The following is a 14,616-nucleotide window of genomic DNA, read 5'->3' on the forward strand; positions in this document are numbered from 1 at the left end:
TGAGGTAGAGGGTATAACCTGGTTAGAGTAGCTCTAAGAACATTCAAGACAATGCAGCAGCTTAATTGGCACCCCATCCACCACCTTTAATGTTCATTCCCTTCATCACAGATGCACAGTGAAAACAATATGTACCAACTACAAGATGCACTGCAGAAATTTGCCAACGTTTTTCCAAACCTACAAACTCTACTAATTAGAAGGACAAGGGGCAGCAGATACATGCAAACACCACCACCTGCAAGTTCCCCATCTGACTTAGAAGTATATCCAAGGATTGGGAAATACTTTCATTGTTGCTAGATTAAATTCTTGTGACTCTCTTCCTAGCAGCACGGTCCACACCCATACACCCCAAGCACAGCAGCAATTCAGGAAGGCAGATCACCACCACCTTCTCCAGTGCAATGAAGGATGGCAAGCAATGCCCACGCATCATGAATGAATAATAGAAAACAAAATTAACAAGTTCAAAATTACTTGCAAAGCATTTTCTGGCTTATAAACAGCAGAACTTTTAAAATTGAGAACGACTAGCATGACATCAGCCATTTAAAAGTCCCCAGTTCTGACAAAAGCTCAATCAATCAAAAGTGTTCATTCTCCTCTCTGTCAGACTGGTTGGTATATTTCTGGCATTTTCTGTTTATGATTACAATCAACAGCCTTCTGTTTATATCCCTGTTTCCTATCTTTGTAAACCTCAATCTCTATTCCCTACTGTGGCTTCACAAGCAACACCATTCTATTTGCTCTATTACTGCCTGGCTTTGCTCTTTTGTCTGTGGATTTCCTAAATTCAAACCCTCTGTCTTTCTGCTTCCTACCTTTACTTCAATGCCATCCAATTCTTTGATTCAACTTTTATTTCTTTGCACTTATGTCTCTATGAAGCACTTTAGAAAATGCAAGCTGTCATTGTCATTGTGTCATTGCAATTTTGTCCCTTTTATGCCATCAAGCCCTTCTTTACACTTCTGCCAGTGACACAATTCCATTGCTGTCCCACATTAACAGAGACTGGATTTTTAGTAACTCTATTTTTCCAAGAACTTGCAAGATGATATTCTTACAGAATATTATTCAGAAACAACACCCTTCCCTATGTCTAGTCTTGTATCCCATAACCAAGGGCCAACAATAGCTTCCCTGGCAGTAATTCCCTGTGTGAATTTCTCGTAGTTTTATACAGTGCTTGGCTAATCCTTTCTGAACAGTGGATATTACCATGCAGACCAGGTGTTTACAGACTAAAACAACTAATTACTTTATTTAAACAGCAGTGAACAGCAATATGAGACACAATACTCAGCAATTATGAAAAGTACATATACATTTAATGATACAAATAAATATACATTGAATGAGTCTGTAATTAGTTAATTACCCTTCTGGTTTAACTGTAGTCTGTCAAATGACAGCTCCTTTCACTCATGGTCAATTCAGCTCTTCGTTAACCTGCTCAAATCATCATTTCCTTCAAGTACAGACAATTAATGATGTGTTGACAATTTGTTCATACACAAATTACAAAAGACCTCCTGTCCTTCAAATTCCCTTTGCTTTTAAAACTTCATTTGTCAACCATTTTTGTTTGGGAACTTAATGACCGTTTATCCTTGACAAACTCATACATATTTCTTTTCAAAGACGAGATGGATCCCACAAAGTAAAGGGGTGAATGTACTGGATATCTGTGAATTGGTATCAGCAACTCACGCATTACCGAACACCCAAATTTGCGTGTTGTTTATGGTTTCTGGGTTTTAAAATTTTTATTTATTTTAGAAATAATTATAGTTAAGTCAAGGAACCAATGTAATCTCTAAAACAAGGAAACAAACTAAAAATCAAACATTTTCCTCTACTATAGTAATCTCCTAGGAATCAAGGTAAGGCTTCATCATGTTAACGTGGTAAATTCGAAATTTATTAAATGGTATTTCAACCGTATAATACACGTATTTTCCTGGCTCCACCACAGTGTATGGGCCTTCCCAGTGAAGCTGTGTTTTTTGTCGTTTTACAGGCTGGAGTACCAGCACTCTTTCGCCTACATCGTATGCCCGGGTTCCAGCATTATGGCAGTACCAGAGATTTCGGCCATATATAGACTGTTTCCGATCTTCTGGAATATCTTCTATCAAATCAAGTAAGGCATCCCTTGCATTCAGCACATGTTCCACTATGTACTTATCCGTGCCAAAGCATTTCCCTAACCAAGCCTCTTTGATCAGAAGCAAAGACCCATATACTCGGCGCCCATATAGAAGCTCAAAGGGTGAGAACCCAGTCAAGTCCTGTGGCATCTCCCTACAGGCAAACAGAAGATACTGCAACTTTTCATCCCAGTCACAAGGGTTCTGCTCAGCATAGGTACGCAGTATTTGTTTCAACGTCCCATTGAACTTTTCCACCAGTTCATTTACTTGAGGATAATATGAGTTGCTGCGGAGCTGCTTCTCTTGGCACTGCCGTTTTAGCTGCATAACCAACTGGGACATAAAATTCTCACCCTGATTGGACAGTATCTCATCTGGAAACCCGACTCGTGTAAACATTACAAGCAGGGCCATGGCGACAATGTCTGCTTCCACTGAGACAAGTGCTGTTGCGTCAGGATATCTGGATGCACAATCCACCATCATAAGAATGTACCTCTTCCCAGAGTTAGTTGTGAAAGGCAATGGTCCCACTACATCAATGCTCACTCTTTTAAATGGTACGTTGATAGTGGGAAGGGGTCGTAACCCCAGATTGCCTGCATCTCCTCGTTTATGTGAATAACAACATTTTTCACATGCTTTGCAATGATGTGCCACATCAATGAAAACTGATGGCCAGTAGAAATACTGCAGCATACGGCGTCCCGTGTGCTTAATGCCTTGGTGTTCAGAGCACGGAATATTGTGAGCAACCTTTAATATCTCACCACGATATATCTCAGGGACCACCACTTCCTCAAATACTTCTGAACCCTTGAAAAAGCCTTCCTTTGGACTCCATCGCCGAACTAATATCCCCTCTTTGTACAGGAATGTACCCCCAAGGTCATTATTTGTTTTGCTGGTGGGATGCATGGCCTGATATCGCACAGCTTCCAGTGAAGGGTCAGTCCTCTGAGCCTCTGCTAGCTCCATTCTGTATAAACCTTTCAGGCTCCTCTGGACAGCTGTGCCCCATGTCAGGCCTGTTCCCAGCTTCCCCTGGGAAGATAGATCAGGAAATCCTTCCATCCTCCAGCTAGGATCACCACTCAAACCTCGGCAGTACCTGTTCAAAGTAAAAGGAACTATCAGTATAGATGTGAATAAGGGTAATTGGTAGTGCAAGCACACATCTAACTTAAAACCCCATCATTTATAAATGAGCAGTCTTCATTGCTGATACTAGAATCAGAGAATCCCTACAGTGTGGAAACAGGTCCTTCGGGCCAACAAGTCCACAGCGACCCTCTGAAGAGTATCCCACCTAAACCTATTCCCCTATCCTTTTACTCTACATTTATCCCTGACTAATGCACCTAACCTACACATTCCTGAACACTATGGGCAATTTAGCATGGCCGATTCACCTAACCTGCACATTTCTGGACTGTGGGAGGAACCCAGAGGAAACCCATGCAGGCACGGGGAGAAAGTGCAAACTCCACTCAGACAGTTGCCCAAAGCTGGAATCGAATCCGGGTCCCTAGCATTATGAGGCGGTAGTACTAAGCACTGAGCCACCATGCTGCACGTAAATTAAAATTAAGAGAATTCATTACTTTGATACAGAAATCTTTCTCTCCTGGCATTCAGTGGCAATATGCTATCTGAAATACTGGTAATTTATTTCTTCTTTTCAAACATACATGTATTTATCTGTATTAAATATGCTTACCAATTCATTTTGGATTCTGTTTCAGTCCCGTAAGCTTCAACCTTATAATATGCACATTCAGGCCCACTGGGTCTACTTCAATGAAGGTGGGGCTATGAGAGATAGCTCCATCAACTCTTGTCTCTAAATCACTGAAGTCTGCACCCTGCTCCATGCCTTTTCTGGTTGTTGTTGACCTCTAGGTAGCAGTATTGTAGCAATAGAAATACTACATTCTTAGTCATTATCAACTAAACCTTTTCGATGTCAGTATTTGTGGAGAATAGCTCTTTCTCACTTACGGACAGCTGGGATTAATCAATCAGAGCCAGGCATAATAAAATATATGCAGAGACACAGGCTTGACAACAATGCAGATTGCTTATATAATTTTTAATATAAATATGTAGACATATCTATGGATGAATGCACATATAAAACTAAAACACATATACAGATATATTGCCCTCACGTACAGAATATATGATAGTAACCTTTCCACAATCTTTAAGTTGCAGCAAGTTCTAATTATAAACTTTGTATATGTAGACATTTACCATAAATATTTCACTACCAATATTTTTTTCCAAATTTAAATATTCAAAGTATTTCAGTAAAAAGATTTTCCATAATTTTTCTCTCATTAACTGAAAATTCTAACTTTATAACTGATGTTATAAAATAAAGTTTAAAATGAAACATTTCTACTTATATTGTTTCACAGTAATGTTCCTAACCTTTTTCTTTACTCAACTATCTCCAACCTCTCAACATTGACTTGGGACTCACTACTTCCTGCCTAGAGCAGCAATACTTAGCTGAAGGCAGGTTCTGTAAACCTAGGATAAGTACAGATCCTGACTGAACCTGTAGCATTTACAGATTTATATCTGTTGGATGATAGACATCTTTTCTCTTCAGTACAAAAATGGTTTGTGTATTTTCCAGATTATTTAAAAAAACTCTAAGACAAATTTAAACTTCAATGCTCAGATAAAATTTCCATTTACTATGGTTAACATCAAAAGATAAAGAAATTGAACTTTGGAAGCAACCAATAATCATTTGTTCAGTGTTAGAAAACAAATATTGTAACTTCGGCAAAATAATTAAGAGGGAGACAGAGAGATAATGAAAAGAATAGAAAGACAGAGGAATGAACAAAGAAAGGTGGTCAAAGGGAGGGCAAGGGGGAGAAAGAGAGAGAGAGAAATAGGCAAACACAAGTAGAAAGGCACAGTGAGAGAAGGGAACTGATACTGACATATTTCCAAAATCCAAATCACAAATACCAGATTTAATGTTTACAACATTCTAAATAAAACATATTTAATCTATATAACAAACCAGTGCTGTCATTGTGGAAAAGCCACATCCAATGCCAAGTCCATCCTTTCTACCTACCTCAGGGATCCAGCATGAATTAAACCCCACATTCCACCAATCCAGGACTGCCAAATCCATAATCCTTTCCAAAATAACTTCAAATTAAATTATCAAGATAAAATCATGTCATACTAAATAAGGGTATAATTACTGTAAAATGAGAACTGGATTGTATTTTTAAACCTAATTTATCATTTACTCTCTAAGACTTGGAAGTATAGCACTGAAGGGTCTGTTTCCTTGCTGTAGATCTCTATGACAATTTTAGAAGATGAAAGTTGTGGAATCCAATTCCTGAAGCAACTGTAAAATCCCAGAATATGGTTAAGTAGAGTTGTGAAATAGTATGAGATAGAAGTGAGAGTGGTCTACAGGTCTGCTGACAGTAATCACAATGTAGGGTGATGAATACAAGAAGAAATATTGGGTGCTAATGATGAAGGGATACTAATAATCATGAGCGACTTTAATCTACATATAAACTGGAAAAATCAGACTGGAAATGGTAGCCTGAATGAGGAATTCACAGATTGCTTTTGAGATACTTCCTTTGAGTAGCACATCTGAAACCATCCAGAAAAAAGGGTTTTATTAACCCTTGGTATTGTGCAATCAGACTGCATTAATTAATGATGTCACTTTTGGCAGCACAGTGACCACAATTTAATTGAATTTTACATCTAGTTTGAAAGAAAGAAGAGTGTCTCTAGACTAGTTGGGTGGATTGGACATGTTTAAAAAATTGCCCATCGTCTCCAGGAATGTGCAGGCTAGGTTAGCCATGGGAAATGCAGGGTTACAGCGATGGGATAGAGGGCTGGGTCTTGGTGAGATGGTCTTCAGAAGATCAGTGTGGACTTGAATGGGCTGACTGGCCTGCTTCCACACTGTAGGGATTCTATGATTCTAGTGTTTTAAACATAAATAAGGGTGAGTATGTGGGTGTGAAAGCTGAGTTAGCTGGAGTAAAACTGGGATACTAAACTAGAAGGCAGGTCAATAAAGGAGGAGTGGCAGACATTTAAGGAGATACTGAAGAATACTCAAATAAATATACACCTATTATAAAGAAAAAAGTCAAGGGGAGGATCCACTATCTGTAGTTAATGAAGAAAGGTTTTGGAAAGCATAAAACTTAAAAGTAATATAATTGTGCAAAGTTGAGTGGGCGATCAGATGATTTGTCAAAATCTGAAGAACAGCTGAAAATGACTGAAAAGTATTGAGGAAACAAACTAGGAAAATAAAAAATGGATAGCATGAGGCTCTACAAAGAAATAAAGTGAGTAATGATCCTCTATGGTTTGAGAATGGGGAGTTTATGGTAGATAATCTGTCTTTACTGTAGAGGATATTAAAAATATTCCAGTAATAGCTGAAACTTAGGAGGTGTAACAAAGAGAGGAACTTGGTAAAATTACAATCACTACAGAAATGGTGCTGAGCAAACAATAGAACAAGAGCTTACAAGCTCTTGGGTCCTGATAAATCTCATCCTATGAACTTAAAATAAGGTGATGAATGATGCAGTAGCTGCACTGGTGTTAGTTTTCCAAAAGAGTCAAGATTGTGAGAAGAAAACTATGGATTTGGGAAAACTATGGATGGTTCTCATCTGTTTAAATCCTCCCCCATACCCTCTTCTTTGTGACTTGGAAAGTTAAGCAACACAATGCTTCTCACCCAATATCAGGTCTTTTCAAAGTTTCTTCATAATACATGTTAGAGTGTAGACATTCCCTTTCAAGGAAATTACGCTCCTGCTCTTTCCCTCCCTCCTGCAAAGAAACAGAACATCAGATTACTGCAAGTTGTTGATAACAAAAGATGCACTTCAGAAAAATATATAGCAATCTGAAGCTATCAACCTGGTTGAGTTTAGTGAAGTGACGTTTTCACCTGTCTTTTAAATTATTGCTGTTATGTTTATGTTCTACTGAACAATAATACCGGTTCCTCACCAAGTGTTATTATGTATGTATAAACTGATTTAGAGTCATAGAGACGTACAACACGGAAACAGACCCTTCAATCCGACTTGTCCATGCCGACCAGATATCCTAAACTGATCTAGTCCCATTGCCAGCACTTGGCCCATATCCCTCTAAACCTTTCCTATTCATATACCCATCCAGATGCCTTTTAAATGTTGTAATTGTCCCACCCTTCACCACTTCCTCTAGCAGCGCATTCCGTACACGCACCACCCTCTGCGTGATGAGTCAGAGCACTAATTAATAATTGAGGACCATCAAAACAAAGTCTTGCAGAATGTGAAGACAAGCACAGCTTTGTTTCTAGTAACTCAAGCCCCTCTGTGTATTAAAGAAGCTGAAACTAACTAGAGGCTGTCCTTCACCACCCTAAAGACAATTAACTCAAATAAATGCAGCATAAAGGAATTGAAACTTGTGGATTTACCTTTCAACTGCCAGCTATGCGATCAAAGAAAATCTAGAGTTGTTATTACTGCAAGATATAACTAAACATATTAATCAATTATGTTTTGTTCTCTTATTTTGCTTTTATTTTTAATCAACAAATTTCTCTGTATCATTAAGCTAGTTTTTCTTGATGTCAATCAACCCGATATTGGTGGAAGAGAAAATTCATGATTCCATCACTAGGGACACGTAACAGGGTAAAATCAGAACAGTCAAGACTGGATAAAAGAGAAATCATAACAAACAAAGCTAGTAGCTTTGAGTGTATTTTTAAAACAGAGTAGATAAAGGATTGTGGACCAATGCAATGCATCAGTCTTCAAGGTGCAAGACATGAGTAGTATGTCAAAAATTCAAGAGAGTAAGAAGGCAGAGCTCAGTATGGTAGTCATCGTCAAGGAGAAATGCTAGAAAAACTGAATGGGCTGAAGGTGGATAAGATGGACTACGCCCCAGAGTGAAAAGAGAGATAGCTGAAGAGATAGTGGAGGTGTTAGTTGTGCTTTTTCAGGAACTGCTGGAGTCAGGGAGGGTCCCAGAGGACTGGAAAATCACTAACATGACACCCCTGTTTAAAAAAGGAGTAACGCAAAAGTTGGAGTTTGCAGCTGATACAAAGATAGGTAGAGGGACAGGTAGCATTGAAGAGGTGGTGAGGCTGCAGATGGATTTGGACAGGTTAGGAGAGTGGGCAAGAATTAGCAGATGGAATACAATGTGGGAAAGTGTGAGGTCATACACTTTGGAAGAATAGAGGCATGGATCACTTTCTAAACAGGGAGAAAATTCAGAAGTCTGAAGTGCAAAGAAACTTGGGAGTTCCAGTCCAGGATTCTCTCAAGGTAAACTTGCAGGTTGAGTCAGTAGTTAGGAAGGCTAATGCAATAATGGCATTTATTTGAAGAGCACTTCAATATAGAAGCTGGGATATACTTGCGAGATTCTGTATGGCTCTGGTCAGACCACATTTGGAGTATTTTGTGCAGTTTGGGCCCCATATCTCAGGAATGGTGTACTGGCCCTGGAGTGTGTTCAGAGGAAGTTTACGAGAATGGTCCCAGGAATGAAAAGCCTAACATATGATGAACATTTGAGGACAATGGGGCTGTACTCAATGGAGTTCAGAAGAATGAAGGGGGAATCTAATTGAAGCATACAGAATATTGAATGGCCTGCACAGAGTAAATGTTGGGAAAATGTTTCCATTGATAGGAGAGACTAAGACCAAAGGGGACATCCTTAAGTGTAAAGATTGAAATTGGCAGGCATGACGTGGCCGGCATCATGGAGACCTGGCTGCAAGGGGGATCAGGATTGGGAGCTGAACATCCTATCAACAAGATAGACAGGTGGGCAGAGGGGGTGGGGTTGCCTTTTTAGTAACAGAAAGAAACAAAGTAGCATCAGATGCTGCAGAATCTATGTGGGTAGGAATGAGGAACCGCAAAGGTAAAAAAGAACCCATAGTTGGAGTTATGTACAAGCCTCCAGACTGTAGACAGGAGCAGGGACACAAGATACAACAGGAGATTTAAAAAAAAGCTGTGTAGGAAAGGCAAAGTTACAGTGATCATAGGGGATTTCATTGTGCAGGTGGATTGGGAAAATCAGGTTGGTTATGGATTGCAAGAAAAGGAATTTATACAATGTATACAAGATGGCTTTTTGGAGCAGCTTGTGGTGGAGCCCACTAGAGAACAGGCAATACAAATGATATGTTGTTCAATGATAAAGGAGTTTAAAGTGAAGGAACCCTTAGGGGGCAGTTATCATAATATGATTGAGTTTACTCTGCTGTTTCAGAAGGTGAAGATAGAATCAGAGGTAACAGTATTACAGCTGAATAAAGGCAATTACAGAAGCATGAGGGAGGAGCTGGATAGAATAGACTGGGAGAGGAACCGAGCAGGAAAGACAATGGAACGGCAATGGCGGGAGTTCCTGAGAGAAATTCAGAAGATACAGCAGAGGTCCATTCTGAGGAAAAAGCAGCATGATACAGGGAGGATGAGGAAACCATAGCTGACGAGGGAAGTCAGGGATAGCATAAAAACAAAAGAGAAAGCAATCATGTGGTGAAAGGCAGTGGGCAACCGGAGGATTGGGAAGCTTAGAAAGACCAACAGAGGGCAAAAAACAAAGAAATGAGGGAGAAGGTTAAAGATGAGGGTAAACTAGCTAGTAATATAAAGAAAGACTGGAAGAGTTTCTTTAGAGATATAAAGAGGAAAAGAGAGGCAAAAGTGGACATTGGGCCACTGCAAAATGATGCTGGAGAGATAGTAATGGGGAACAAGGAAATGACTGAGGAACTGAATAATTACTTCGTGTCAGTCTTCATAGTGGAAAACACGGGTAAATCCCAAAAACTGAAGAGAGAGGGGGCAGAGCTGAGTATGTTGGTAATCATCAAGAAACAGGTGCTACAAAACTAAATGGGCTGAAGGTGGATAAATGACCTGGATCAGATGGACTACACCCCAGAATTCTAAGGGAGATAGCTGAAGAGATAGTGAAGGCTTTAGTGGTGATCTTTCATGAATTGCTAGAAACAAAAAGGGTCCCAGAAGACTGGAAACTCACTAACGTGACACCCCTGTTTAAACAGGGAGTATGGCAAAAGACAGAAAATTTCAGACCGATTAGTCTAACCTCAGTCATGAGTGAGATTCTAGAATCCATTATGAAGGATGAGATTTCTAAATACTTGGAAGTATGTGGTAAAATAAGGAAAAGTTAGCATGGTTTCATCAGGGGGAGGTCATGCCTAACAAATTTGCTAGAATTCTTTGAGGAAGTAATGAGCTGGTTAGACCATGGACAGCCAATGGATGTTATCTACCTGGACTTCAAGAAGGCCTTTGACAAGATGCCGCACAAGAGCTACTGAGTAAGATAAAGGTCCAAGTGCTAGCATGGGTAGAGGTTTGGGTGTTTGGCAGGAAGCAGAGAGTAAGTATAAAAGAGTTCTCAGGATGGCAGCTGGTGACAAGTGGTGTTCCGCAAGGCTCAGTTTTGGGACCACAACTTTTCACTTTATACAAGTGAACAATCTCGATAAAGGAACTGAGGGCATTCTGGCTAAGTTTGCACACAATACAAAGATAAGTAGTGGGACAGGTGGCATTGAAGAAGTGGGGAGGCTGCAGATTGATTTGGACAGGTTAGGAGAGAAGGCAAAGAAGTGCCAGATGGGAAACAAGGAAAGTAGCAGGGAACAAGGAAATGGCTGAGGAACTAAATAATTACTTCACGTTAGTCTTCACAGTGGAAGACACGAGTAAGACCTCTAAATATCCCAATAAACGTGGGAAAGTGTGAAGTCATGCACTTTGGTAGGAAGAATAGAGGCATGGATTATTTTCTAAATGAGGGGAAAATTTAGACATCTAAAGTGTAAAGAGACTTGGGAATTCCAATCCAGGATTCTCTCAAGGTAAACTTGCAGGTTGAGTCAATGGTTAGGAGAGCAAATGCAATGATGGAATGTATTTTATTTTGAGACGACTTGAGTGTAAAAGCAGGGATGTACTTCTGAGGGTCTATAAGGCTCTGGTCAGACCACATTTGGAGTATTGTGTGCAGTTTTTGGCCCCATATCTCAGGAAGGATGTATTGGCCCTGGAGTGTGTTCACAGGAGTTTCACGAGAATGATCCCAGGAATGAAAAGCTTAACATATGAGGAAATGTTTGAGAACTCTGGGTCTATATTCAACAGAGTTTAGAAGGATGAGCAGAGGTCGAATAGGAACAAACAAAATACCAAATGGCCTGGACACAGTAGATAATGGGAAGATGTTTCCATTTGGAGGAGAGACTAGGACCCAAGGGCACAGCCTTAGAGGAAAGGGAAGACCCTTTAGAACAGAGATAAGGAGAAACTTCTTCAGCTAGAGAGTGATGAACCTACGGAATTCATTGCCACAGAAGGCTGTGGAGTCCAGGTTATTGAGTGTATTTAAGACTGAGATAAATAGATTCTTGATTGTCAAGAGGATCAAGGATTATGGGGAGAAAGCAGGAGAATGGAGTTGAGAAACTTATCAGTGATGATTGGCAGAGCAGACTCGATGGGCTAAATGGCCTAACGTCGGCTCCTAGGGATGGGCACCAAATATTAGAACAAAGAACAAAGAAAATTACAGCACAGGAACAGGCCCTTTGGTCTGCCAAGCCTGCTCTCATCCAGATCTTCTATCTAAACCTGTCACCTATTTCTAAGGGTCTGTATCCCTCTGCTCCCTGCCCATTCATGTATCTGTCTAGATATACCTTAAATGATGCTATTGTTCCTGCCTCTACCACCTTCACTGACAACACACTCCAGGCATCCACCACCCTCTGCATAAAGAACTTTCCACACTTATCTCCCTTAAACCTTTCCCCCTCAGCTTGAACTCATGACTCCTTATATTCGAGTCCCCCAATCTGGGAAAAAAGCTTCTTGCTAACCATCCTGTCTATATCTCTCATGATTTTGCAGGCCTTAATCGGTTTCCCTCAACCTCTGTCTTTCTAATGAAAATAATCCTAATCTACTCAACCTCTTTTCATAGCTAGTGCCCTCCAACCAGGCAACATGCCACTGAACCTCCTCTGCACCCTCTCAAAAGCATCCACATCCTTTTGGTAATGTGGCAACCAGAATTGTATGCAGTAGTCCAAATGTGACTGAACCAAAGTTTTCTACAACTGTAACATGACCTGCCAACTCTCGTACTCATTACACTGTCTGATGAAGGAAAGCATGCCATATGCCTTCTTCACCACTCTATCAACCTGCATTGCCACCTTCAGGGTACAATGGACCTGAACACCCAGATCTCTCTCTGTACATCAATTTTTTTCCAAGGGCTTTTCCATTTACCATATAGTGCGCTCTTGAACTGGATCTTCCAAAATGCATCACCTCGCATTTGCCCGGATTGAACTCCATCTGTCATTTCTCTACCCAACTCACCAATCCATCTATATTCTGTTGTGTTCTCTGGCAGTCCCCTTCAGTATCTGCTACTCCGCCAATCTTAAAGTCATCTGCAAACTTGCTAATCAGACTACCTAAACCGTCCTCCAGATCACTTATGTATATCTCAAACAAAAGTGGTCCTATCACGGATCCCTGTGGAACACCATTGGTCTCAGTTCTCCATTTTGAGAAATTCCCTTCCACTGCTACTCTGTCTCCTGCTGCCCAGCCAGTTCTCTATTCATCTGCTAGTACACCTCGGACCCCATGCGACTTCACTTTCTCCACTGGCCTATCATGGGAAAACTTATCAAATGGCTTACTGATTAGCTTTGCCAGTGCCCTGCCAGTGACAGGCACACCCAATGAACAATTTCTTTAAAAATTACTTATATAGTCAGAGATCTATAACAAAGAAAAAAGCTCTTCAGCCCATGAATCCAGTGAAAACATCACCTAACTATTCTAATTTTCCAACACTTGATCATTGCTTTGTATGCGTTGTTATCACAAGTGCACATGCAAGTACTTCTTAAGTGTTATCAGGGTTTCTAACCCCAAAACCAGATTCTGAGTGAAAAAGTTTTTTCCTCACACCATCTCAAAACGTTCTGCCATTTACCTTAAATCTATGCCCCAGGGCCAATGATCCCTCGATCAAAGGGAAAAGTCTCTTTTTATCTATCCAATCTTTGCCTCTCATAATTTTATACACCTCAATCATACCCCCTGTCAATCTCCACTACTCGAAAGAAACAACACCGGTCTGTACAATCTCTCTTTATAACTAAAATTCTCCAGCCCATGCAACATCCCAACGAATCTCGTCTATCTTCTCTGCACCCTCTCCAGTGCTATCACATCACTCAATGTAGTTTCCAGAACTGTACACAGTACTTCAATTGTGGTTTAACCAACGTTTTATACAGTTCTCAGCATAGCCTTCCTGCTCTTAAACTCTGTGCCATTTACCATATACCTTCTAACTACTTTACCCAGTTGTCTTGAGACCTTAAGGGGCTGGTGTACATGCTCAAGGTCCTCCACGTACCATCTGTATTTCCTGATGTTATTTGAAATAGTTATCCCTTTGGTAGTAGCTCCAGGTTCCCACATTCCTACAAAGTGAGGTTAGGTCCTTCCTCTAAGCTCAAGCAAGTTGCTTTTCAAGGAAATTACTCCTAGCTCTGTTTAGGTGTAAAGCATACAGTCTCTAATTTGATTACACCACTCCTAAACCGTACATCTAAGTCATCCATACTTCTAGTGAAAGATCAAGACCCTAGACAGATTCAAGGAGAATACCACTTGTCAAACATACCAATCAAGATACATGAACCTCAACACTAAGTCTTCTGCATTTCAATCAATTACCAATGCAGGTCTTCCAACATTGGCACTATTACCTCCTCTAATAATCCCGTGTGTATATTTCATTACAAATACGGTAAAATTTAAAAGGTCTCACCCTCTAGTTTCTTCACCTTCCCTCTTTAAATAATAGATGATATTTGCTCATTTTCAATCCAAAGGTGTAATTCCTGAATTTACAGTGCTTTGGAAAATGATGACAAAGATTTGCAACTTTCTCGTCTTTTGTGTTCAATAAGCTAATATAAGTTTGATTAATTTCTTCATTACATTTTTTAAAAACAATATTTAAATCCATCAAATTCCTTGCTTTAGACTTGCCTCCTTACTTTGATATCTATCTCATCATCTTCCTCTGCTGTGAAAATGGATACTGTATTCATTTAATATTGTGCATTGTACAATGGACCTATATTACCCTTTGTGACCGGTTTCCTTTAGTACTGATAAAAAAGTATTTGCTCATAGAGTCACAGAGATGTACAGCATGGAAACAGACCCTTCGGTCCAACCCGTCCATGCCGACGAGATATCCCAACCCAATCTAGTCCCACCTGCCAGTACCATGCCCATATCCCTCCAAATCC

At 40.1% G+C, this 14,616-nt stretch overlaps 1 protein-coding gene across 10 annotated transcripts in view; it reads right to left on the bottom strand.

Annotated features, from left to right (window-relative positions):
• Positions 1-1,242: 1,242 nt before the first annotated feature.
• Positions 1,243-14,616, bottom strand: part of LOC140494474 (uncharacterized) — a 116,433-nt gene continuing 103,059 nt past the window's right edge. For 8 of the 10 annotated variants that reach the window (XM_072593680.1, XM_072593681.1, XM_072593679.1 and 5 more), the window contains 2 exons: positions 6,931-7,025; positions 1,243-3,273 (listed from right to left, as the gene is read on the bottom strand). In XM_072593680.1, coding sequence (XP_072449781.1) covers positions 1,881-3,273; positions 6,931-7,025 — 1,488 coding nt within the window. In that variant the 3' untranslated portion in view covers positions 1,243-1,880. Of the gene's footprint in view, positions 3,274-6,930; positions 7,026-7,697; positions 7,717-14,616 lie in introns of those variants that run through there. The other 2 variants (XM_072593688.1, XM_072593689.1) reach the window with 2 other exon arrangements.

The sequence above is a fragment of the Chiloscyllium punctatum genome, chromosome 24 (genome assembly GCF_047496795.1).
Source record: "Chiloscyllium punctatum isolate Juve2018m chromosome 24, sChiPun1.3, whole genome shotgun sequence".
Classification (NCBI taxonomy): Eukaryota; Metazoa; Chordata; class Chondrichthyes; order Orectolobiformes; family Hemiscylliidae; genus Chiloscyllium; species Chiloscyllium punctatum.